Below are 24,647 nucleotides of genomic sequence, written 5' to 3'. Positions count from 1 at the left end.
TGTAATCTGTAAAAAATCTTTAATGTTCAACAAATCTGCTGAGAGAAAAGAAGCATACTGGTGTTTGTAAAGACCTGACCAGACAGGTAATATTGGCAAACCTCAAACTTCATCTTATTTGGAAATGAGATTGAGCTGTAAAATTAGTAGTTAAGGAAGAGAAAGCCATCTCTCCATAAATTGCATACATTCAAATGATCACCAGAGATTGACCATATTTTCATAAATGCCATATCTCTGGGATGTTCTGTAAGGAAAACAATATTGTTACTTATTTTTTATATATATATATACACACACACACACACACACACACACACATACATACATATATTTTTTTCTCCTTATATTTTCCCCCTGGACTTTTCACATCTTGGGGCTTGGAAGTGAAGGAACTGGTCCCAGCCATTTTTCTCCTGCAAGACAAACCAGCACAAAAGAGGAAGTTAAAATTCAATATACAGAAGTGATTGGACAGTCACATTTCTGCAGCAGGATGACTGTTCTTACTCCTCTTTTGAAGGGTAACTACTGATGATGGGATATAGATTTTTATCTTGTTTGACATTCTTCAGCCAATGTCCTAAATCCTTCTCTGTCCAGTCACAACTGGAGCTGTACAGAATAATTTTTTTCCTCTTGTCACAGATAAGAAGTTCTGCAAGTCTGTTGCACGCCAGATGAGGAGGAAGCCAATTCTTTCTAAGATCCCTTTTCTGAAGGGCTGAGGGTGAGGAGGAGGGAAAGAGGGGAAGGCTGGGGAGTAAGATAGAGAAACAAGAAGAAAATCTGTTTAAGTCCTTGCCCTGTTTGGAGTGGGGACTAGGAATCAGGTCATGACAATTCAGTTAGGATTAGTGACTATGGTAGTGACTGTTGGGAAGTGAATCTTCCTCACTCTCATCTTCATCGAGAATATTTTTGTAGACCCATTCAGAAAAGAAAATAAGCCTCAGAAAAATGCCACCCCTCTGTGAATCCTACAACTAATTTTAATTTTCTGCTGAAACTTCAACAATGCATCAGAACTAGTTATGTTCGTAACTCTTTCTCATGGCTGCTTTCCTAGTCTGCAAGTGCTGCCAAATCTAAGATCAATAGTCAAATTCCCTCTAACTCAAGTAACAGCGGGTGACTGAGTTGTATTAATCATCACAACCCCTTCACATTCCCTTAAAAAATTAGAAATTTAGATTTTCTTAACAGAAAAATGAAAACAAGGACATATACATCCAAGAGGAAAGTCAATACAGGAATTGTGTAGTTACATAATTACAATTATGAACTGGGGACTTGTGATAATGCGCTTTTTATTAAGAAGGAACAGATTTAAGATGACAATGTTAAAACCACAAATAGAGGATTATCAGCCATAGTCTTAATCTGAGCCAAGATCTAATGCCCAGTATCATATTGTTAGTTTGAAAATAGCATGTACAACACAAAGCCTTAAAACATACCAATGGGAGTTCTCCACTCAAGTTACTAAATGTCTGGAAGAGGACTACATCTTTGGTCACTGCAACTGTGTGACATTCCATTCAACAGTTTTACCCCACAAGAAGGATACTAAACATAATTCAATATTTAAAAGACATTAAGAGTGTTTCATTTAACTGTATTCCATATTTCATTAAATGAAGGTAAAAACATGAAACTGAAAGTGAGGTTATTAAGTACACTCACCTATAACACTTCCTAGCAGCTCTAAACGATCAGAGCCAAAAAAGAGATGCTGTTCCCCATTAAAATGTGCCACAACAGCAGGCATCCCAAATGCCTATCAACACCATGGAGATATAAATAAAGAATGTTACAGTGAAAGAAATTTTTGTAGATACATGACCAATCCTCAGGAATAACAACTGAAAACATTGACTTTTTTCCTCCCTTTCCTTTCACCTTCTTCATTCTTAAACACCAGTCTAATGTAGCCATCACACAGTAGAAGACTCTCCAAAGCCTGTGAGCCCCTTGTGACTGAGTAAAAACCCAACCTACCAAACCCACAGCTTTATGTCAAGTAGTGATAAACAGTGTCTCTTGGTACTGGCCCTGTAAGTGGTAAGGCCTCCCATCCTTGTCATCCAGCTGGAATGGGTCAGGGGGTCAACCTTAGTTTCCCAGATGACAATACAATAAACTAAGTAATAATAAGTTAGCTTTCACATGTTCAAAAAGCAAAAGAGACTAAGAGAAACGGTCTATTTAGTGTTTTCTAATCATTGCCCTCATCACCAGTATTCTTAACAGGGAAAGACTGCATAGCTGTGATCCCAAATGGCACTAAAGCATCTTACCCCATATTTTATTGCATCCTCTGTTGTCTCTTTCAGACGATTCTTCACTGCAGGGGATGAAACCATTTCAAGTAGCTTCTGGGCCTGCTCTGATGACAGCCCAGCCTGTCTTGCAACCTAAGAAGACATAAATAAGAATATTCTAAGTATTTTAATTCCTACCACGGACTAATTAATTTAATCTTCAGTGTTGATCACACAAAATTATTACAAAAAAAATTACAAGGTACTCTTGAAGCACTTCTTGTACAATTGTCTGGCTGTATTCCCAACCCATTCATCATTTATCAGCTCCTAGATAGAAAGTAGATGGAATATTTTACTCTTCCAACCCCCAAATCTGGACTTTCTGCAGGAGTTCTTAAATAGAAGAATAAAATAATGAGTTTAACTTCTGTTCCAATGAGTTATCACACAACTTAATAAAAAAAAGTATTGTTCTGAAAAGGAAAAGCAAGAGTCTTACTGTACTAGCCTGCTAAGACAAAAATGGACAGTATGTATGACAAATGTAGCCACAGAGGAAATATGAATGATGCTGCATGAGACTGTAACTCTTCGAGGTTAAACAGTTGCTAGTGCTACTGCTGTACTTCTTCACCCTCACCTGTGACATTATGCAACACCAGCAGTACAGGAATAAGATAAAGTGGCCAAAAGTAAAAGCTATATAATTTATTGGGTCACATTTAAGTTACAAATACTTATTTTTAATAAAGTATGCCACAAAGAATGTTAACTTCCATGTCATTTATGTGAATGACATCCCCCCCCTCTTTTTTTTAAAACTGTTTAAAGTATTCAACATGGACCAGTAATACTGGATATGCAGGTCTTTTTTCAGATTCCTTCTTTCACAATCACTTTTCCTTCATTTAATACCCATATTTTCTTGTGCCTTCTCCTCCTTCCACATCAGGGAGATCAGGACTTCTTTTTGCTCTACTTGGATGGGAGACAAACAAGTGCGGCACAGCACTAGAACAAAATGTTACATGTGCTTGGCAGCCACAGTGCTTAAACTACAGTATTTAGAGAGACATAACATCTGGCCATCCCTACTCCAGAGCAGAAGAAGGAGTATTTAGGAAGTCTAGGGCAGGATTCAAAGACCACATTGCTTCTATAGTAAGTTATGAGAAGTTACTACTGACTAAAAAAGGAGTAAAAAAGTAGTACAGCCACACTAAGGAACTGCATTAAGTAAACAACATACCATTGTTCATCAGTGTATAAAATAAATTCACCCACAAAAACTCAGATGAAGATGTTGGGAACCCTCACACAGCTTTAGATGGCGTATTTCCACATGAGAGGAAGGTCTAGTCCTTGCTGCAGGAGTGAATGAAGACAGAAACAAGCCAACAAGGAGATGTCTACCTATCTCCCTTGATGAATACGGATGGATACTCACGGACTGTGAAGCTGGGACTAAATTACAGAGATCTTTTTGAGTATGAAGTTTGTTTTTCTGAAGTTCTGCATGTCCTTGCCTTGTTTTTAAGGAATGATGGATTCAGAGGCTATGCAAGTACTTTCTCTGTATGTTTAAATATATCCTTCACATGCTGCCTCTTGAAGAGGCAAAATGCAAACAAATACTATTACTGATCCAGCCCACCAATAGAAATTTTTATCCTTCCATCCTTTAACATACAAATGCAGAAGCACTAACAAGGAGACACTTACAGCCAATATACTTGTCGGCTGACTGATATCTTCATGCTGGTGAAAGAAGAAAATAAGTAATTCAGTATTTATAAATAAAAGCTCAGTTCCGGACTTGAAAGCAAATTTTCTAAGAAAATAGAAATAGAAAGAATATTAGTTGATCCTGCTGGAGAAACTTTCTTAGAAAAGATTTTAAGTCACACAATCTAGAAATATATTAAGTGCCTTCTGATATGAACTACCGGTTCACTCATCACACAGGACTCACCATACATACCTAACAGGAGAAACTGCAAATTAAGCTGACTGAAAGCTAGTTCTTTTCTTGCAATGAATCCCAAACCACTAAGATCTTAAGTTTCCTGCCATGACTTCATTCAAACACGTTTTCTTTCTCTTGCTCACACTCCACATTTGAATGAAGTGGGGCTGGAGGGGAGTCAGACAAAGGAGCAAGAAGTTCGCTTTGTAGGATACTGACCTGTGACCAAAAACGTATCCAGAACTCTCTAGATACAGGTTCCAAGAACCGTGGTTGTGTCATATCAATGGCTGTGATAAAGCGCATGGCACCAAGACTGCCTGGGATCGGTGAGAAGACAGAGAAACATACTGAAACAAGGCACAGGATCAGCAAAAATGGATGAAGTCTGCAGAAATGCTACCTAAGGACAGCACGATTTTCTCTGCAATGGTTCCCAAAAGGTAGAGCTTGTGCTGATTCACAGCATCTTCTATGCTAATATCACTCACAAGCACATTTGCCCAGTTCAGAAGTTCCCTTTATGATTAAAAATGCACAGATTGCATATTGCTCACAGATACAGGAAGAGGCCACAGAGAATTCACCTTCATCTTTACTGTCATGGAAAATTTGAACCAGAAGCACTACAGATGAAACACACATCACCAGCTGAGTTGGGTCTCTTAGTTACCTTTATCGAGGACACGTTGGAAGTCATCTGCTGAAATTTGTACAGGGACTTGGTAATATTTTCCCATCCTTTTTATATCCTTCAGCAAATATTCGGCACGCTTTGGCAACATTGCTGGGGGCTTGTTACCTTTCCAAAAAAGGTTCTATGGTAAGCAGGAGATTTCAATTATATTATAACAACATTAGACAAAACAACATCGGACAGAATAGACCTTTCTCAAACATATACCTAAATAAGACTGCAATTTCATATTAATTTGGTGAAATGTGCAGATTTTCCAAAGTTAATGCTATGGTTTGAACATAATTTACTTTGGTTTTGCAATGTGCAGATAAACAATTAGCAGAACCAGTTTTAACTACGGTACAAAGTCCAGATACTAAAGTACAATCCAGGCAGGGATTTATGTTGATTCAGACAGATGCCCTTCTAAGTCTCCAAGCTTATTTACACATGTTTGTGTGTAATGAGACTTGTTAATTTTTTGATTTATGATTTATAAATCTCAGTGATTCAGTTGTTCTAATAAGGTCACATGTAATATGTTATGACTTACTTTGATCCCTCCTGCATCTTACACTGAAAGTGTTCCATAAATTAATTTTGGTTTGAACATAACAAAAAACTTTTTAAAAAATCACATATCAAAATATTACTAACTTCTTTTAGAACTGGTGAACTTTGGCATGGACAGTATGTGCTGCAGATAGTATGAGTGTTAGAGGCAGTATAGTTTTAACAGTGTGATATTCCTTGTAGCTGATTTCTCAACCGTTGTTTAGCTCCACAATCCTATAGTTAATTTGTCATTAGTGTCAAAACTGCATTTAAAGTTGTCTTTGCAGGGTCTGCACTCAGTAGGATCCACTGAGAGCTCTCGCACAGCAGTGTCCTACTAGTGAAGTATTTCCCTACAGAGTTAACCACTCCATAAAGCCTACCAGTTGCCTGCATTATGCCACCAAGAAAAGCTGGACGAAAACGCAGATCAATGTTCCAGATGTGCTGGTACCGGCAGAGTACCTGCAACAAAGAAAAGTAAGGACAGATGGACAGTTTGAGATTTCTGTAGAGCTGCATGCAACCACGAAATAAGCTAAGGCATGAAATGGGCACTGCAGATAAAACCCTTTATTATCATATGGTGACAGCACTAAAACTCCTTTCCTGGAGCCTGCTACAGAAATCTGATCTCAGAAAACTGAAAGGACCACACTTGTATTAAGACTATGCAAGTCTGAGCAGGAGCAGAATAAGCAAAAGATCAGGCTCATGAGGGAACAATTACATTTGTTATACATTAAAATATTCTCTAAAGCAAAATGCTCAGCAATAAATATCAAATAAGCACACGCCATGCTGCCATTTAGCTGAATTATGCTTCCTTGTTATCCCTGGCTTTCAGCACGTGAGGAAGACACCGAAAGACGTCACAAGCGGGTTAAAAGTAAACTCTTAACAAGATAAAATCTAAGTATATGTAGGGGAAAAAGCTCTAGATAAAGTGGCTCTGGAGTCACGGCATCCCGAGGCTGCCGGACGAGCTGCCCTTCAACCAACTCCTGAAGGACAGCCGGATCCGCAGGAAGCGGCTGCGCCCGCCCCGACCGGCCCCAGCGCCCGCAGCGACGGCAGGAGCGCCGCCGCGGAAGAGGAGGGGGTGGCGGGGGACAACGGGGCGCCCCGCCAACAGCCCCCCTCCGCCCACCCCCGCAGCGCCGAGCCCCTCACCTCGAAGCCGAGCCAGGAGTACGGCGACACAACATCGTAGAAGAGCTCCACGAGCGTCCGCGCCGCCGCCATCGCCGCAGCCGCCGCGCCCCCGCCGGAAGAGCTGGCGCCACCTCCCCGCGCAGCCGGGGACCCACTGCCGCCCTTGCTCCGGGCCCGGCGCTGGGCCGGGCTTCTGGCCCTGTCTCTCCCCCCTCCCTCCCTCCCTTCCCAAATTGGATAAGAATGTTCCTTTCTGGTAAATAAAACTTTTGGTGCTTCAGAGAAAAGTGGTAATCATTAAGCCAGGACAAATGCTCTGCAGGCACGGTACATGCTTCAGCAGCTCCCAGGCAGTGCTTTGTGTATTCCTGTGGTGCATGTTCAGAATGCTCTGTTATGGTGATAGTTATTATTAAAGGAGTTATGTGTCCTGTCCCCCAGAAGCCTATTCTTTCCTTCCCTTAGGAAGCTTGCTTCAGGAAGTCGGAATTTCATCTCTGCCCCTTGCATCGTGCTTACTTCTTATCCTCAGATCTTCATTCTGAGTGTCGGTAGTGTTTCTCTGAAATTTTTGTCCTTTTTCCAAGCTCATTCTGCAGAGTTAGTTCAGAGTATTTCGTTTGGCAGATTGTGTGCAATCACATCTTGAACCACTTAGCTGATGCAAATCTTTGCTAAGGATTATTCTGGTGTGATAGGCCTTTCCTTTGTTGGCAGAATACAAGCATGCAGAGGTTAGGGTAGTGGAAAAGGCTGAAACAGTGACCTTGGAGGGAAGTATAAGACTTAAATGGGTGTGCTTCTGACAGTTTATGGGTGTGGAAATAATTTGCTCTTTTCTTGTTTCTGTTGTGTTCTGGAAAAGAAGATTTTAACTATGTTTTTGAAAATAAACAACATCTTGTCAAGGTATACTTGTCCTGTCATCTCTTTCTCATTATATTGAAATGATTCCACAAGCCAGCAAATCCTAGTTATCCACAAATGTTGAAAGGGGCAGCTTGATTTTCCTTTTATGCAAAACTAAAAATAGGAACTTCCTCTTGAAAGTGACTTCATATCATTAATAACTCAGAAGGTTTTAGAAAAATTAAAAAAGCAAATAAAGTCTTTGTCAGAAAAGAGAGATTATTACTTCCTTTCTAACAGTTTGCAGCAATTTGGGAATCAAACTGCTCTGCTTTCTTCTCATGCAAGGGGAATTTACAAAAATACAAAGGAGCAAGTATATTGGAAATGAAATCAACATGTTGAAAGGAAAATTAACACATGGAAAAGAATATTAAAAAGTGATCCTGCAAGGGGAGCTTCAACATGAACAGGCAGTGGACTCTTGGGTTGTTCAGTTTGCAATTCCATGCATAAAGTGAAATAAAACAAGCACTTTCTCCACTTTCTCTCAAATTCCTAAGAATAAACTCAGTAAAGTTACTGTAATGTATTAAGTAGATTAAAAGCTCCTTTTACTACTAATATTAGAAATTAGTGCTATCGTTAAATTATTAGGAGGAAAGTTTCCTCTCTCTCCCGGAGCCTGTTCCCGAGATAGACATTAGTCCTTCTTTCCTTATTCCTCCCCTTCCTTTCTCAAGATGAGGTGGAGTTTGCAGTGGCCATTGATGAGCATGCTTTCTGGGGTGTGAGGATCCAGACTATTCTCTCTAAAAGAAGGAGATTTCAATTCTGACCATGCAGTGCAATTGGAGAAGGACTTTCTGGAAATACACCTTTTTCAGGTGGCTATGTGCATATCAGTGCCCTCCAAAGCAGTGCCAGATGTAGAGTGAGTTCCTGCTTCCTGTTTGCTGTACAGGGCTTCCCCTTCCCTCTGTGCCTGTACTCACGGGCAAATTTCTTCCAAAAAGTGGGCAGCCAACCTTTTTAGGTCCTGAGTTTTCCAATGCAGCTGCTGCCTCCCTGAAGGTTGGCACTATATATGCCTCGGATCCCAAGGCTTCTTGAACATATCTAGTACATAGGCCCTTGCAGATGGCTTGTGCTCTATGCTTTACCCTGATACACAACTCTGACAAAAACAGTCTCAATCCATTGGCTTCAGTCCCATTAATCATTATCCTAAATACTAGGTAGGTTTTTAGTAAAACAAAGTCGAGGTTCAACAAATTTTAAAGCAAAAAGTTCTGCATTGGAATAGGCATTAGGGTTTGAAACAAAAAGGTTAAAAGTTAAACAAACACAAAATGTAAATCAAGTTGTACTTAGTAGCAAAACACTTGCCTACTTGGTCTGGGGTCTAGAACCCAAAATTCAGTTCTTGAGATGTTTGAAGAACCCAGAGAATTTGTATCATGTGACAACTCTGACTTTTAAATACTCCTTTAATTAAACACTTACTCCTTTCTCTCTTCTTTGTAGATTTTCTAGTTCAGCTGCTTACAAATGCTGTTTCAGTGGCTTATATCCTGGGCGTGCTTTTGAAGCATTCCACACTTGAATACTTTCTTATGAAATACAACAAATTCCCAGCCAAAATGAGTCTACCTCCTTCAGAACATCGTGATCCTTTGCATCACTTTCACTATAGCTCCTTTCACCTCCTTGTTCCTCAGACTGTATATCATGGGATTGAACAAAGGGGTGATGACACCCCTGAGTGTTTTGTCGTGATCTGGTGAATGGCTAGACCTAGGTCTAATGTACATGAACATGGCACTGCCGTAAAATAGTAAGACCACTGTAAGGTGTGAGGCACAAGCTGAAAATGCTTTGAGCCATCCCACAGCAGTGTGAATCCTTGAGATGGCCAGAAGAATTTGGATGCAGAAGATCAGGATCAAGCAAGAAGGGCAAAGAAGAACAAGAATGCCGATAACAAACACAGTGATTTCATTCATGTGGGTGTCAGCACAAACGAGTTTAAGTAGTGCCAGGATATCACAGTAGAAGTGGTTAATCACATTTGGGCCACAGAACGGCATCAGCAGGGTCTGAACAGTATGGATCATAGTGAGAAGAAGCCACATATCCAAGCTGCTGCTGCCAGCCCTACGCAATTCTATGGTTCATGATCAGAGTGTAGGACAGTGGATGACATATTGCTATGTACCGATCATATGCCATGACTGCTAATAAAACACATTCAGTGATGCCTAAGGTTAGAAAGAGGTATATTTGAAAACCACACCCAGCAAAAGAAATAATTCTTTGGGGGTTCAAGAGGCTGGCCGGCATTTGAGGGACAGTGCTGGATACGTAACAGATGTCTACAAATGTGTCTCAAGAAGAAGTACATAGGTGTGTGGAGCTGGCAATCCAGTCAGGTCAGTACCAGTATGATCATATTTCCCACCAGAGCAAGGGTGTGGATGACAGTAAACAGCCCAAACAGTTGTTGTATGCTAGCACTGAGAAACCCTGCCATAGAGCCAAGGTAGGCATGGTCTAGACAACTGCCTGTATTTGTAGGTGTTAGGGCTAACAAATGTTCTATTAAAAATCATTGAAAAGTATAATTAAAGATCACAAACAATAATTTCTCCTCTGTTATTAAACTAAGTCTTGTGTCTTTAAAAGCAAGACATATGTATGAGAAGATCAGCTTTAGTATAGAGAAAAATGTTTTCTAAATGACAAATACTGTTACTTTGAGTTGATAATTAAGAGAAAAGTGAAAGCAATCTACAGGAGAGTCCCAGTATAGTGTTTATTTTCTCTTTACATCTTGTTCTATTTGAAGATAGAGTGAAAAAGGATACATGCAGATTATAATCCTGCCATCACAACTGAATTTTGATTCAGGCAGAACAGTAATCTCAATCAGTAGAAATTTTGCTATTTGAAGGGCTCTATAGCCTGTCCTGTTTTATGTGTGAAGATAAAAGATGTTAAAAGTATTGAAGTTCTTATATTTTATTGTTTGAGTCATTGTTAATTGATGTAAGATTGGAGAATAATATTTCATTCTCTTTTGAAAAAAAAAAAAAAAGAATCTTATGATTATTCTTCTGTTGTTTATCCTGAGGATATTCAGAAGACATCAAATCAGATGGTTATTAACCTGCTCACATGCAGCAGATCTTATATCTGTCAAACGAAACAACCCATTAACTTTAGATGTCTTATGACCTTAGGTTTAATTTCATGCTATGACATGAAACATAGAACATGCCTAAATAGTATACTATATTGTGTAAAGACCTAAACACAAATATAGCAGTTGTCATGATATTAGGGAAAATTAAAGATAACATCTCATCATGCTTACCTACTGTTTGAAGAGAAACTATTTCTCCTCCATTTAATGGCATCACAGAGCTATGAAAATTTATCGAGTTCATTATTTTTATGTCAAATCAGTACTGTATTTCTAGACAAGTATGTTGGAGGTGTGACTCCATGACAATGCTTAGGCCCTTACCCAACTAAGTTACAGGAATACTTCTCTAATGTCACTGTAGAGACAAGTGATGTTGAAAATTAATTTCTGTGGAATTTTAAAATCCTATAGGATTTTATACATAATAATCTGAAGTATAAATATCCTGTTAATTTATTTGTGTCTCATGAATCTGGTCCTTAATAAGCTTAACAAAATAGCACTGAGATTCACCCTTTATAGCCTGGAGAGTCTGAATATGCATTGGAGCAGACACTCGTGATCTTTTCCTGGAATGTTATTAAGAAACACATCAACAAACATTTGAAAGAAAAGATCTCAAACCATTTAAGATCCAACAGATCTCAAATTTGACTCATGCACCTCAGTAAAGGTGCAATGGTGTTGTAAGGTACAAAGAAACCATGACCATGTGCTTCTGCATCTGGGATGACCATTGAGGAGCAGTTCTGAAAAGCAAAGAATTAATTATGGATCTTTATTCTAACATCTCAGAGCAGGAAACCTTCCAAAGAGTTTATAGGACCACTCTTCAATCAAGGTACAAAAGAAGTGCTCAGAGAAAATAAAACCATAGCAAAAGAATTTCCCCCACCCCCAAAAGAAAAAAACAACCCTAAAATAATTTTTTTGTATTAGTGTTTATAGTGAAGGAGCTTGGGGAAGTTTTCTGGTAGAATCCTCCTTTATCTCAAATTGAAGAGTGATTTAAGGAGGTTATAGAACAAACAGATAAAATGAGCAGTAGCATGCTCCAAGGATGTTAGCCAAGTATCCTAAGGGGATTCGGGAATAAAATAGCTGAATAACTACCAGGGATGTGTGACATCTCACTTAGCATCACGATTCCAGGAGGATGGAAGGTTGCTGCTGTGACACCAGCTTTTAAAAAGCTTTCAAGGGTAACTATGAAACCCTCAATAAATCTGGATAATATGAGATCATCTAAATATGCAGTTCTCAAGGAAAAGAAAGCCAAGAAGTGGGATTGGCACTCTTAATGACAAGAGGAAGGAGTCTAGATATAGGCTTTTATCTGTGCTGGTCTGCATGTGCCCTATTGAGAGAGTGGAGAGGTGGAGTATTCAGCAGGGGAACTGTCTGAAATTAAAGTAACTTTAATTTCTACTTTAAAGTGATTGAATTGGAAGATGTTATGGTACACACAGACGAGCAATTATACACACAAGTCACCAAAACAGGATGATACCCACCCAGAAGTTCTAAAAAAACTCAAGGATGAAAGATCTGAATTATCAACAGTAATTCAGACAGCAATCTGTGACGTCTCACTGAAACCTTTCTTAATACCTGAGTAATGGCCAGTGAGGAGTGTGGCACCAATTGTTAAGAAGGATCTGGGGGAGAGCTGGGAAACTTCCGTGTGGTGTCTGTACAAGGCAAACTGGTAGAAATGGTAATAAAAAAGAATTAATGGATACCTGAATAAAAATGTCTATTTGGCTTCTCAAGAATTCTGCCTTACATTTTTTTCAAGGGGTCAGCAAAAATGGAGAGTAGGATGGGTTAAGGGATTTTATCAGCCACCATCTCCAGAACCTGGGGATTCTTCCTTCTTGGCCCCTGGAGCCCAGCCCAGAGACCTGGAGGTCCGTCTCTCCATCCCAGGCTGAGGACTGCATCTGCTGTTTTACTGTTTGCAGGTTCCACCACTGGTGAGGCTGAGTGTGTATCCCAGAAAGGCACACACATACCCCCACACAGAGGGCACTAACATGGCCAGATACACAGAAGCTGTGCTGCCTTCAACAACACCCACATATTGCCCCTCCAGAACTCAATTAAAACATAAGTATAGGTAGCCCAGTCATGTTGCTCCTCTCTGGCTGATCAGGTATGACATTCACTAGTGAAAACACGTGCCCATATACTCTAGATTCACGGGTTCACCCCCATTCACAGATCCCTCAAATATCAGCATGGCCCCTCAACCCATCTAAAATTCATGCCTGGGTCTTTGGGCTGCTTTCCAGTATACAGATCTCCTCCTACCTGCTGTCTAGTCCAGCTTGATGTTTGCTAGCAAACAGAGGCATGCACTCACCCACTTATCTCGCAAGCACTCCCACACCCATAGATCCCTTGAACAGCAGCACAGATTCTCAGCTTGCTTAATATCCATGCCTGGATTCTAGGCTCCCTTAACCACCTCTGGCTCAGACTTAAGAGTCTTTCCAGACTCCTACATGGCCAGTTAGCTCCACTTACTCACTTCAATTGCTGGCATCCCAGATGCATAGGCCCCTATGACCTGCACTTCCTCCAGTTGCTGATACTAAGACCCTCACTTGCTCCAGTTGCTGGTACCACAAACACCTGGGCCACTATCACCCGTGACCTGATTCCCATTGCTGACACTTTATTCACTCACTTGTGTCTCTCCAGTTGCTGGCACCTAGACCTTGCCTCACACATGGAATAGAGTGAAATTACACAGAAAGATAATTAAGAAAGGATTTAATAGGATAGGATAGACTGTGGTGTTCAGGTGCAGGGCCTGCAGACAAGCGTACTCATCGGTGACTGCTTACATATGACTGGCCTCTTTTATCCTTTCTTCTCTCTGTTTCCTCCCCTTGGTCCTCCCTTATACCCGCTTTTCCCAACCTTTGACCCTTCCCCTAAATGTTGCTTAATAAGTTTTACAGACCCCTTCAAAAATCTATAATACTCAAGTTCTCTTGTTTCCCCCTGCTTGTCAGTTACAAAGTTCAGGCTGACCCTCTTCAAAGCTTTGCCTGTAGTTTCTTAATGGCCCATCAACTAGTGGCTGAAGAATTTTAGTCTTGTCTCCCTTATCAGGTTTGTGCCTCTGTGTTTTTGTTTCTATCTCTCTCCCTGTTACTTATTATTTATTCCCTTTGAACTGAAAAGGTCCTCGATCTGATAACTTTAATGAGACAGGTGTTCTCACATTCCACATTCCCTTGCATTCCCCTGCATTCCCCCACTTGCATACTACCACAAGGAGCTACACCCCCCCCCCCCCCCATTGAGCCTGACTGGGCTTTCCATGGCACCCCTTGCATGGGCTGCACACATGGGTGTGGGATCAAGAGAGAATTCAGGGAGAAAGATAAGGGGGCACAAAGGAAAAACAGTACATGGCAGCCAAAGCACACCACCCTTTTGCAACATGAGTAAAAAAACTAGCTGGTGAAGGCCAGACAGTTTGTTCCAGCTGCACGGCGGAGGAGGGAGCGATGGAGGTATCACGGTCCGCCCCTGACCACAAAGGGTTGCATCCTGAAAAAATAATTGCTGCTCACAGACTAACTGTTGACCTATAGTACCCCTAGCCACATTATCCTTGCTTACCATATTAAAAAACATGCCCTTTGCTGCAGAATGATATGTAAATAAGGGGGGCATACCCCCAACAACCGTGCAAATGGCAATCTGGCCAATGAAGTATGTCTGCCGCACTTCCATATCCCACCTTCAGCAACTATAAAACAGAGGATAGCTCACTAAAGTTTTTTGGAAGGGAAGAAAATTGAACCCCCAACCTGTTCATTGGAGATTGCTGACGAGCGAGCCTCCTTCTCCCCTCCCTCAAACAGGGATGCCTCTTTGGTAAGACTTGTGCCTCCGACAAACATCAAGTGTTACCCGGGAAAATATATTATTATTGAAAGTGCTTAATTGTCAGTTTGAGCTCATAGAAAGAAAATTTGTAGCAGCAAGTGCATTTATCAACAGCAATTCCGAACCTGTTGTATCTGTCACTTTAATAAAATTTTATTCTTTTTACTTTGCGAAACTGACTCAGGGAAAGTCTTCAAACAGGGGGGCTCTGGCAGGCAAACATAAATTATAAAGATAAGGAAGGGCCTTCCGTCCCTCCCCTTCACGCAACAATGGGGGCAGGAGCTTGATTCCACAAGGCATTTCCTGGGCAGGGTGCAAGGAGCTGCAGTGTAACGTCCCATGGTTGACCCAACAGCCATGACTCCTTTGAGACAATACAGTGTGTGAGGCACTTAAGATCAATAATGCCTCTGTAAGAGTAACAATCTGTACAGACAAGTCCAGTTGTTTGGCTCTGACAGCAGCCTCTCCCCCATGCCCAAAGTCACGGGATATCGGTAGCCGGGTGGATTCTGTAGTTTTGGTCCCTTTCCTGCAGATCTGAGAGAGCTGCATCAGTGATCTTACTTCATGGCTGGTTCTGTGTTGATTGCTAAGTTACATCACAGCTTTGAAGATCATGTTAAGTTTACCTCTTGGCTTCTTAGAATCAGTCTTAGCTCAGTACCATTTGTAATGTTAGTCCATGTTACACATTCTTTCACAAATCTTAGGGCAATTGGTGTTTTTTTTCTAGTTAAGGTCAGCACTACTCTTCCCACACCTCTTCATTTACAGTGAACCACTGTTCTGGCTTTACTGGGACTATTTATTGAGATTTAGGGGATGTTGTGGCAACCCCTCCCATAGATTTCCCAGTCTAACCCAAACACCCCCTGCCATCATTTAATGGGTTGCAAACCAGAAACCGGGATTCAGGATGACTATGTGCCTTTCAAATTACCTGATGCATTACATAATCTTATACACCTCCTCCTACCACCTGAAGGAAAGAGTCATGTACTGGTAACCCTCACCCCCCCCCCCCCCCCTTACATTTGATATTGGCAGATTACATACTTGTTGAAAAAAAGGGAAAAATATTACTGAAATTTACAATTCTATCATTCAGTCTAGTTATTTCTCTTAAAGTTCTGGTTCTTCCAAGGATTACCGTGTAAACCAAATCAAGAAGGACCTAACAAGGCCATTAGTTATTATAGTTCTGATTAATAGATATAGATTTTCTTACTTGGTTAAGAATCTTCCTTCAGTACAAGGTTCTGTGGCTACTTGGAGAAGGTTAATGTGGTCAGGTATATCTGTTACTCTTTTTCCTGTACTCCCAAAGCCATATTGCCTGCAGTTTTGCAAGGATCTGAGTAAATCATTCCAGCCTGGTATAATTAATGTAGTGTGATCAAGTGAACTGTACCCTAACTACAGCTATTGAAAGTAGAGGGGCGGGAGTGAAGTGACACAAGTCTCACCACCTCTCCTTAAGTTCCTTCTCGTCAATATCTCATAGGGAGAAATCCCCTGACAAGCAGCAAGGGCCTGATCAGACTCTCATGATGATTTACAGGAGGGGGGGTATCTTAGCTTCAGCTGACTGACCTCAACATCTTCATTGTTCAGTCCTCCATTCCAGTATCTGATCTCAGTCTGTGGTGGTTCAGTAGTTAATTTAGAGAGGGTTCAGTACAAATTAAAACACAATTCCTGCTGCTATGGTGAATGAGCCTTGCATCTCTGGCTCTCTGTAGCAGGGTTGTGGTGGTGGTGTCTTAAAATGATTTCAACCTCCTTCCCCTGTGGTGACCCCTGTTCCAGAAAGTGTTGCTGCTGTTACCTTTAATGCTTAAATTATTGAGGGGGAAGGGGTCATGCCTTGTGATACTTAAACTGTAAACTGATCCATCCTGTGCACCCATATTGCTTTCTTTCTTCAAGGGCAGAATCTTTAAGGATCTCTAGGAGACCCCCAGGTCTTTAGGAACTGCCTATATTCCCTTGGGTCAAGGTCTTTATCTGAGCATCCTTGGAAACACAGACCCTTTGTGAAGCTGAGAATAACACTGGCTGATCCTGGGTTGTCCTGTCCAGCCAGCTCATCTTTACAAGCAAGATGACGTGTTTGTCTAATGACAGGAGCCATGAGGAATTTATCTTTCCAGTATACATACATTATTTATGTTTTTTACAGAGTTAAGTATTGTTTAGGAGTAGGAATTAAAGGAGGTATAGGGAAGAATAGGTGTGGGAGGATTGAAAGAATCAAACAAAGCAAAACAAGGTGAGGTTAAAATTTGTACCTTTTGTTCTTCCCCATAGTTCATTGATTTTTTTCTACAGTACATCGGGTTTTGCTACCTGGCTCCATAGGGTTTGAATCTTTCTCTAAGTTGAGGTTACTCCTTTGCAATGGTGTGTTTTCCTTTTATACCTGATTTTTTCACATGTTTGAAGGTTCAATTTGAGGACACCTTGACCTTAGCCTGATTCTCTCAGGTTTCCTACTGCTCTATAGCCAATATAGGTTGTTGATTTAATACTTTGAAGTGATCTATTACTTACAGGAGGGCTGGTACATACTCTTGTAAGTGTCTTTTTGCATTCCACAAGGTACAAATCCCACCTACTTGTTTCCCTCCATCTGTATCTCATAGCCTGCCTGTCAGGTCTTACTGATACTGCTGGAGAAGCACCCAGCAAGTCTTCTTTTCTTACAGGCCTGGTTCCTGTGACAGGTCCTCCTGTGATGTAGGTTTAACCAGGGAAGAAGTACACCACTCCTGCCTGGAGCTAGATGTCCAGGTGGTTGCTTTACCTTAGGCTTTCTTCTAATGAAGTGCCTTGTCTCTGCCAGACTTGCCTTTCCTTTTGAATTTCCTCCTCACTACTTTCAGCCTAGCTCAGAAAGAATAATATCAGACAAGTTGAAACATCCTATGCATTACAGAATAACAAGCACTCCTGCACTCTCACAAGATCCCATGGGGAAGCTCCATCCAGTGCCCCATCAAGACATACACAGAAGTGTAGGTTTGCCAGGCTACTCAGTGAATATAAAACAGTATTTAGTTCATCCCTGTGCCAACCTCTTCTGCCTTAGTCCTTGGTACAAGATTATGAACACTTTAAACAGTTCTTAATAAGGAAATATCATAAGTTGAAATATTAACTCAGTAGGAAAAAAAAAAACAGTGAAAATATTTAGAAATAAAAAGCAGAAACTGTCCAGGCAGACATGGCAATAAGAAATTAGAAGGGAAATAAGAAATTTTCTTAACAGTCAAACTTCTGTTTCTTCTAAATATGTAATCCCTCTCCTGAAAAAAAAAAGGTAGGTAAACTAATACTAAGTGAAGGTTGCTCTGGTTCTGCTAGTACCTGATTAGCATTTTATAGACAGAGATCTATTTCAAAAAGAGTTTGGTATTGTCCAGCAGTCTTTGTCAGTGTCCCAGCTCTTCACTTTCATCATAAGCTGTATCTTCAAGAGGAGGGGATAAATCCTCTCTCTCAGCCTCAGAGGTCCTGTTTCCTGGTGCATTAGGATTCCAATCTGAAAACATGAAGGGAAGGACACTGAGATAAATGCACATTCTGTATGTATTACCTTTACATGGTTATGCAGCTGGCAGCATGGGCTGTCAATTGTCTCCTCCAGATGTGAGAACCATAGATATGCATGGCTGTGAAAGACCTGAAAATCAGTTGTCTCATCCTGCTTCCCCCTGCATACACACATACCCCAACATCACTCATACTGTTCCCAGAAAACAGGTTACTGATCTAACTTTGAACATTTCTAATAAAGTCAATTCTTCAATATCCATCAATAACCCATCCCATGTTTTACTGCCTTAAGTGTTAGAAAGCTTTTTGTGTTTGCGAATGACAGAGGTTGTCAATACAACCAAGCAGATTTGTATGAAGTCAACAGCAGATGAAGTTCACAAAGACACTGAGAATTACCTTATGTGATGTAGAAATTTATGTAAGTATATGCATAAAGTAGAAAAGAATATAATCATGGTCCATTTAAAAAAAAAGTTCTATAGTGTTTCTCTAACATTTTGAATCCTAAAATATTTTGATTGTTTTTTCATGACTTCAATCTGTCAAATATATGTATCACTACCCCAAAAGGTGCCATTTAGCCACTGATGAAAGATCAGAAGTTGTTCCAAGATTATATTAAAAGTGCACAAAGAAAGAAAAGTCTATCTTAACTTTTTTTTTTTTTTTTTGTATTAACCAGGCCTGATGAAATTCGATGCTAGGATAAAAAAATGGTTGAATCCCTCTTCCATTCACTATCTACTGTCTTTAAGAACTCACAGAAAACAGGCGGGGCTCTGAAAGACTGGGAAAGTGTGAACAATATATGCTTATCTTTAGGAAGGTAGGGGAGGGGAAGAAAGGAGATTAGGAATTACAGCATGTTCAACTTCAGTATCAGAAAAATATGAGAACAAATAAATTACACGTAAGGCGACAGAAGAAAAAAATAGAGGTAGATATCAGCTATCATGGATTTATCAAAAATAAATCACACAAGATAAATCTAATTTATGCTGTTGAGGTCTTTGTACTGTACTATACAGAAGTACTGAATTTTTTTTTACCACACTTTTGGAAAGATACAGGCCTTCTGAAACAGTCTAGGTGGAGATATTCAGAATGGTCAGAATTCTAGCCAAGAGGACCTGTGCAGAAAATTGACTAATTTAGATTGCTTTAGTCTAGGGAAACATAATGTAAAGCAGAACTGAGGGGAGATATGTTAAGTCTTCAAGGACTTAAAAGGCTGTTACAATGATGACTACAATAAACTCTTCTCTATCCCCACAGTGGTTATAGCAAGAAGTAACAATTTTAATGTGCAGCGGGGAAGACTTAGGCCACAGGGAAGAGTTTTGTACCTGTAAGGAGAACAAAGCACTGCTATAGATTACCTGTAGAGGTTGTGGAAACGTTCACTGAATGACTGTAAGAACAGATTAACAAGTATGTGACTGGAACAGTGTAGATAGATAGTGTTCTCACCTTCCAGTGGTTAGATAAAAATTAGGTGAGCCCTTAAGGTATCCTCCAGCCTCATTTTCCCTGAGTTCATTACAATAGCTGTAGTTTATGAAAACTAGCAGCACTGCTCTTTCATCCTCACCGGTCTGTGAATCCCGGCTTCCTTTACTTTCTTCAATGACCACAATGATTTCCTGTTCATTCTGCTCAGAAAGAGGATCATCTTTTGGTCCAGGAGCTTCTGTCACATCATCATAATTATCTTCCAGAGTATTTCCAGGCAGTGAAGGGACCTCTGAAACAGGTACAGGCATTAGTTTTAATGGGAAGAGATTTTCCCCTTAAGAGAGCAATAATTGATGATTCAGAGATAAATGCTGATAATTCACAGAATCACAGAATGGTTGAGGTTGGAAGGGACCTCTGGAGATCATCTAGTCCAACACCCCTGCTCAGGCAGGGTCACCTAGAGCACATTGTACAGGATCGCATCCAGGCGGGTTGTGAATATCTCCAGAGAAGGAGACTCCACAACCTCTCTGGGCAACCTGTTCCAGTGCTCTGTCACCCTCACAATGAAGAAGTTTTTTCTCATGTTCAGATGGAACTTCCTGTGTTTCAGTTTGTGCCCGTTGCCTCGCGTCCTGTCGCTGGGCACCACTGAAAAGAGTCTGGTCCCATCCTCTCGACACCCTCCCTTCAGATATTTGTACACATTGATAAAATCCCCTCTCAGCCTTCTCCAGGCTAAACAGGCCCAGCTCTCGCAGCCTTTCCTCATAAGAGAGATGCTCCAGTCCCTTCATCATCTTTGTAGCCCTTTGCTGGACTTGCTCCAGTAGTGCCACATCCCTCTTGTACTGGGGAGCCCAGAACTGGACACAGCACTCCAGATGTGGCCTCACCAGGGCTGAGTCGAGGGGGAGAATCCCCTCCCTCCACCTGCTGGCAACACTTTTCCTGATGCACCCCAGGATACCATTGGCCTTCTTGGCCACAAGGGCACATTGCTGCCTCATGCTTAACTTGGTGTCCACCAGCACTCCCAGGTCCTTCTCCACAGAGCTGCTTTCCAGCAGGTTAGTCCCCAACCTGTACTGSTGMMTGGGGTTATTCCTCCCTAGGTGCAGGACCCTGCACTTGCCTTTGTTGAACTTCATGAGGTTCCTCTCTGCCCACCTCTCCAGCCTGTCCAGGTCTCTCTGAATGGCAGCACAGCCTTCTGGTGTCTCAGCCACTCCTCCCAGTTTTGTATCATCAGCAAACTTGCTGAGGGTGCACTCTGTCCCTTCATCCAGGTCATTGAGGAAGAAGTTGAACAAGACTGGACCCAGGACTGACCCCTGGGGGACACCGCTAGCTACAGGCCTCCAACTAGACTCTGTGCCACTGATCACAACCCTCTGAGCTCTGCCATTCAGCCAGCTTTCAATCCACCTCACTGTCTGCTCATCTAGTCTGCACTTCCTGAGCTTGCCTATGAGGATGTTATTGGAGACAGTGTGGAAAGCCTTGCTGAAGTCAAGGTAGACAACATCCACTGCTCTCCCCTCATCTACCCAGCCAGTCATTCCATCATAGAAGGCTATCAGGTTGGCTAAGCATGATTTCCCCTTGGTGAAGCCATGCTGACTTCTCCTGATCACCTTCATTTCCTCCACATGCTTGGAGATGGCCTCCAGGATGAGCTGCTCCCTCACCTTTCCAGGGATGGAGGTGAGGCTGACTGGCCTGTCGTTTCCTGGGTCCTCCTTCTTGCCCTTTTTGAAGACTGGAGTGACATTGGCTTTTTTCCGGTCCTCAGGCACCTCTCCTGTTCTCCAGGACCTTTCAAAGATGATGGAGAGTGGCCTAGCAATAACATCTGCCAGCTCCCTCAGCACTCGTGGGTGCATCCCATCAGGGCCCATGGATTTGTGGGTGTCAGGTTTGCTTAAATGGTCTCTAATTCTGACATGATCAGAACAGTAAGAAACCAAGAATCCTCCTGCTGACTCTAAGCTATTCCAAACAACAATGATATATCCCCAATAATTGTTATACATTGCTGTAGCGAGTCAAAAGCATAAATCAAGCATGGAGGAGGGACAGCAGGGGGAGGAAGAAGATATGGAAGGAGGCAGTTGGTGGTAGGGTTTATTTCACAGTAAGCTTCTCCTTTACGTTTCATTACTGCACAGTGTCAAATGACTCGCTGTTTATCTCTGTGCAACACCCGCTTCCTAGTCTTTTCATTACTTTAACCATCTTCTTCTAAATTTTATTGAAATTGTCTAACTAAGTAGCTGCCCTGGCCTTCTGTTTATGGACATGTGGTCACAATCTTTGGCCAAGCCTTTGGAGAAAAATATCTGCAGTTCTTTTTCCCTTCTCTCTCTTTCTCCACTGCCTCTAGAAGGGAGAATCAGTGAAACCAACCACAAATGTTAATGAAGGAAAGCTGCCACAAAGCAGAAGCCTGTTCTTGCAGAGATTTCCCTAGGATGTCTGATCTACCAGAATGATCATGGAGACAAAGACCTGGAAGTGCTGAATAGAGCCAGATGCAAGTTTACTCTGAAGTCACCTGAGTGGCCAGGGTTGGAGGAAATTGGGAATGTTCCCAACAATAAAAAAGCAAACTGCTCTTGTTAAGATATAGAAATCTGAGGGTAGCAGAGGAGAAAAATTATGAGAAATCAGAAGAGTTTGCTCAGCATAATTCAAAACACTTCATTCTTAAAATTGTTCTGGGAGGTAAATAAATTCTAGGCTGCCAAGTTCTGTAAGTAGCCAGCTCCCTGATTCCTCAGGGGGTGCATGCTCTGTGGTGCATACTTACCTGACAACCATCTCTCAGAGAATCTTAGTTTTCACTGTTTTATGGTATATATACCCATAAGGACACACACATAAAATTAAAAGTTATTCAAAGAGCTCTTATTTCACTTGGTGCCCAGTACTCAATATGAAATATGAATAAGAAAATTATTTGGAATGAGCAAGTAAAAAAAAAGCTTTTAGTTTAATTTTAAATATTAAAAAAAATAATAAAATAAAAACAAACCTTAATAAAATAAAAACAGTAGAAAATAAAATTGAAGACAGCACAGCAGAGAGTCAGGGATATGTGCAAAAACTGCTTGTGCCTTTGGCAATTGGGTTCATTGAGAGTAGGCAATAATTTAGTGAACTTTTTGACCAGCTCTAGGAAAACTGCAGTTCTTCTCCAAACCCTCACTCTCCCCCAGCTTTTTCACATGAGAGTAAACATCTGGCAAACTGCATTTTCCATCAGATCACTCAGGTGAAAATTCCCTAATCAACTCCAATGATATGCCAGTGTTCTTATTCTGAGCATGTTTTTTCTCACTCTTGATTTTCTCCGTGTATCTCAGAAAGGGAGCAACAGGTTACAGCCACAGTTTCTGGGAGAAACAGTTGTCAAATTGTTGGGTTAGTGTGGCTGGATCCTGTGAAGAGTGCAATACTACTAGCAAACATTTATTTTCCACTTCTTCTTTAGAAAAGACTAGCACTTGTATATGAGATTGTATGATACTTTGCCCACAAGACTTAAACAGAAATTTTCAGCAGCCCTCTACCTAACATCACTAGCGGACATAAAATGCAGTGAAAAAATTTTAATCACTGATAGTGCTTTGCAAATTAAAAGGTACCTTGATACTTGGATCTCTTTCTTTGTAAGACCACCTATATTCCATTACCTTGTGTTGCTCCAGCATCATTTTCTTCATCGCTGTCCCCACTGTAAAACTGTGCTTTTGTTGGTGAACCCTCTGGATAGGAATCTAGGCAGATGAGAAACAGTGTGATATCAGAGTAAACCTTCCTGAATTGATAAGACTGCATTATGAGAGAAAGAGTAGGCAAAAGTAACACTATCCAAGGCATATAAGAGGAGGTTTAATGTGACTGGTTTAATGGATTATATATGTCTAGATTATTAGTCTATAATGTAGCTGCTTATCAAAGCACCTGTGGCAGTGTGTGAGGGACACAGAGGAGATATCAAAAGACTTAGGTGCTTGCTTGGAAGAGAAACAGATGCTTGGGCGGTCAGTATTACTGCTACTAGGCCTAACACTGGAATATCTGGGAATGCTTCAGCGGCCCCATAACACAACTAATGGATCATGGGAGAGGCAAGCCTTGAAGGGAGGAAGTAGTTAACAGGAGTAAGCCTTACAGAGATGTGCCTGCTGGGAGAGAGATAGAGATTACTTCTTTATTTATTCCCATCTTAAACATCTGCTTAGCCTGAATCCCAGCAAAAACAATTTTTCTTGACCCATACTGAGCTATACTCTATGGCTATAGTGTGGGCAGCATAAAATGAATTGTCCCCAGGACTGAAATTTGCAGAGTCAAGTGAGCAGGAAACTGCTCTCCTCAAATCTGCGAACTGTTCAGTTACCCTGTAGGCTTGGAAGCTAAAAAGTTTTGGACTGGGATCTGGGTCACCAGAAGGAAATAGCCTCTGTTATTTTCCCCTGACAAGAACAAGATGCACAGACCTGAGAGGCCAGTCACCTGCTGCTTCTCCCTCATCAGGCTATAATTGATCTCTTCATAGACAGCCTCAGAGACGGGGTCATAGGATTGTCTGGAGCCTAAAAGTAAAAGGCTGTTATCATTCTCACACAGTCTCTGCTCATACTCAGACTGAGGTGGCGAAAAGGAGTGACCCAAAGGGGTCTACATGGCCTGGTTACAACCTACAAAGTCACAGGTCTGACTGAGAACAGGCTTGGAGAAAAACACCCTGACAAGGAGACAGTAGGTATTGGGTGGGGGAGCAGGTTGGTTTACAAATCATTTGAATTTATTCTGTATTAAATCAGTGCAGCAACTAGAAACTTAACAATTGTGTTAGCTGTGTGTATTCCAGTTGCTGCACTGATTTAATACCCTAAAAAAAAAGCCACCTGCTAGTCGGGTGGTTGCACTCCCTGGTGTTTTTGCTTCCCACTTTCTCACTCTAAAACTGTTTCTCCACACTGGTGTCCTTTTCCACTCTCATGCAAAACCTTCTGTCTCCTC

At 41.2% G+C, this 24,647-nt stretch overlaps 3 protein-coding genes across 6 annotated transcripts in view; all 3 read right to left on the bottom strand.

Annotated features, from left to right (window-relative positions):
• On the bottom strand, positions 1–6,757 carry GSTK1 (glutathione S-transferase kappa 1). 4 transcript variants are annotated; one of them, XM_026080318.1, is made up of 9 exons: positions 6,641–6,753; positions 5,851–5,932; positions 4,907–5,035; positions 4,453–4,553; positions 3,990–4,025; positions 2,301–2,417; positions 1,687–1,780; positions 329–416; positions 1–247 (listed from the first exon to the last, which is right to left on the bottom strand). In XM_026080318.1, exons 1-8 carry the CDS (start codon positions 6,710–6,712, stop codon positions 367–369), a joined length of 681 nt encoding a protein of 226 aa, XP_025936103.1. In that variant the 5' UTR covers positions 6,713–6,753; the 3' UTR covers positions 1–247; positions 329–366. The 4 variants fall into 4 exon arrangements, with proteins under 4 accessions (XP_025936103.1, XP_025936105.1, XP_025936102.1 ...); XM_026080320.1 differs by lacking the exon at positions 1,687–1,780 and having other exon boundaries at positions 6,641–6,757; XM_026080317.1 differs by lacking the exon at positions 1–247 and having other exon boundaries at positions 282–416.
• Positions 6,758–9,129: 2,372 nt separating this feature from the next.
• LOC112973017 (olfactory receptor 2A12-like) lies at positions 9,130–13,349 on the bottom strand. The gene is given in 4 exon segments (XM_026080361.1): positions 9,130–9,594; positions 9,597–9,637; positions 9,640–9,846; positions 13,289–13,349. Coding segments are annotated over 4 exon segments (774 nt in total).
• Positions 13,350–17,871: 4,522 nt separating this feature from the next.
• Positions 17,872–24,647, bottom strand: part of CD163 (CD163 molecule) — a 32,115-nt gene continuing 25,339 nt past the window's right edge. Inside the window, exons 13-16 of the mRNA XM_026080316.1 lie at positions 24,122–24,217; positions 23,312–23,395; positions 19,747–19,899; positions 17,872–18,138 (exon numbers count right to left, since the gene is read on the bottom strand). Coding sequence (XP_025936101.1) covers positions 18,029–18,138; positions 19,747–19,899; positions 23,312–23,395; positions 24,122–24,217 — 443 coding nt within the window. The 3' untranslated portion in view covers positions 17,872–18,028. The remainder of the gene's footprint in view (positions 18,139–19,746; positions 19,900–23,311; positions 23,396–24,121; positions 24,218–24,647) is intronic.

This window comes from Apteryx rowi, unplaced genomic scaffold, assembly GCF_003343035.1.
Source record: "Apteryx rowi isolate R43461 unplaced genomic scaffold, aptRow1 scaffold_515, whole genome shotgun sequence".
Taxonomy (NCBI): Eukaryota; Metazoa; Chordata; class Aves; order Apterygiformes; family Apterygidae; genus Apteryx; species Apteryx rowi.
Note: the sequence above shows the minus strand (reverse complement) of the source record. Positions and strands in the feature narration are given on the sequence as shown.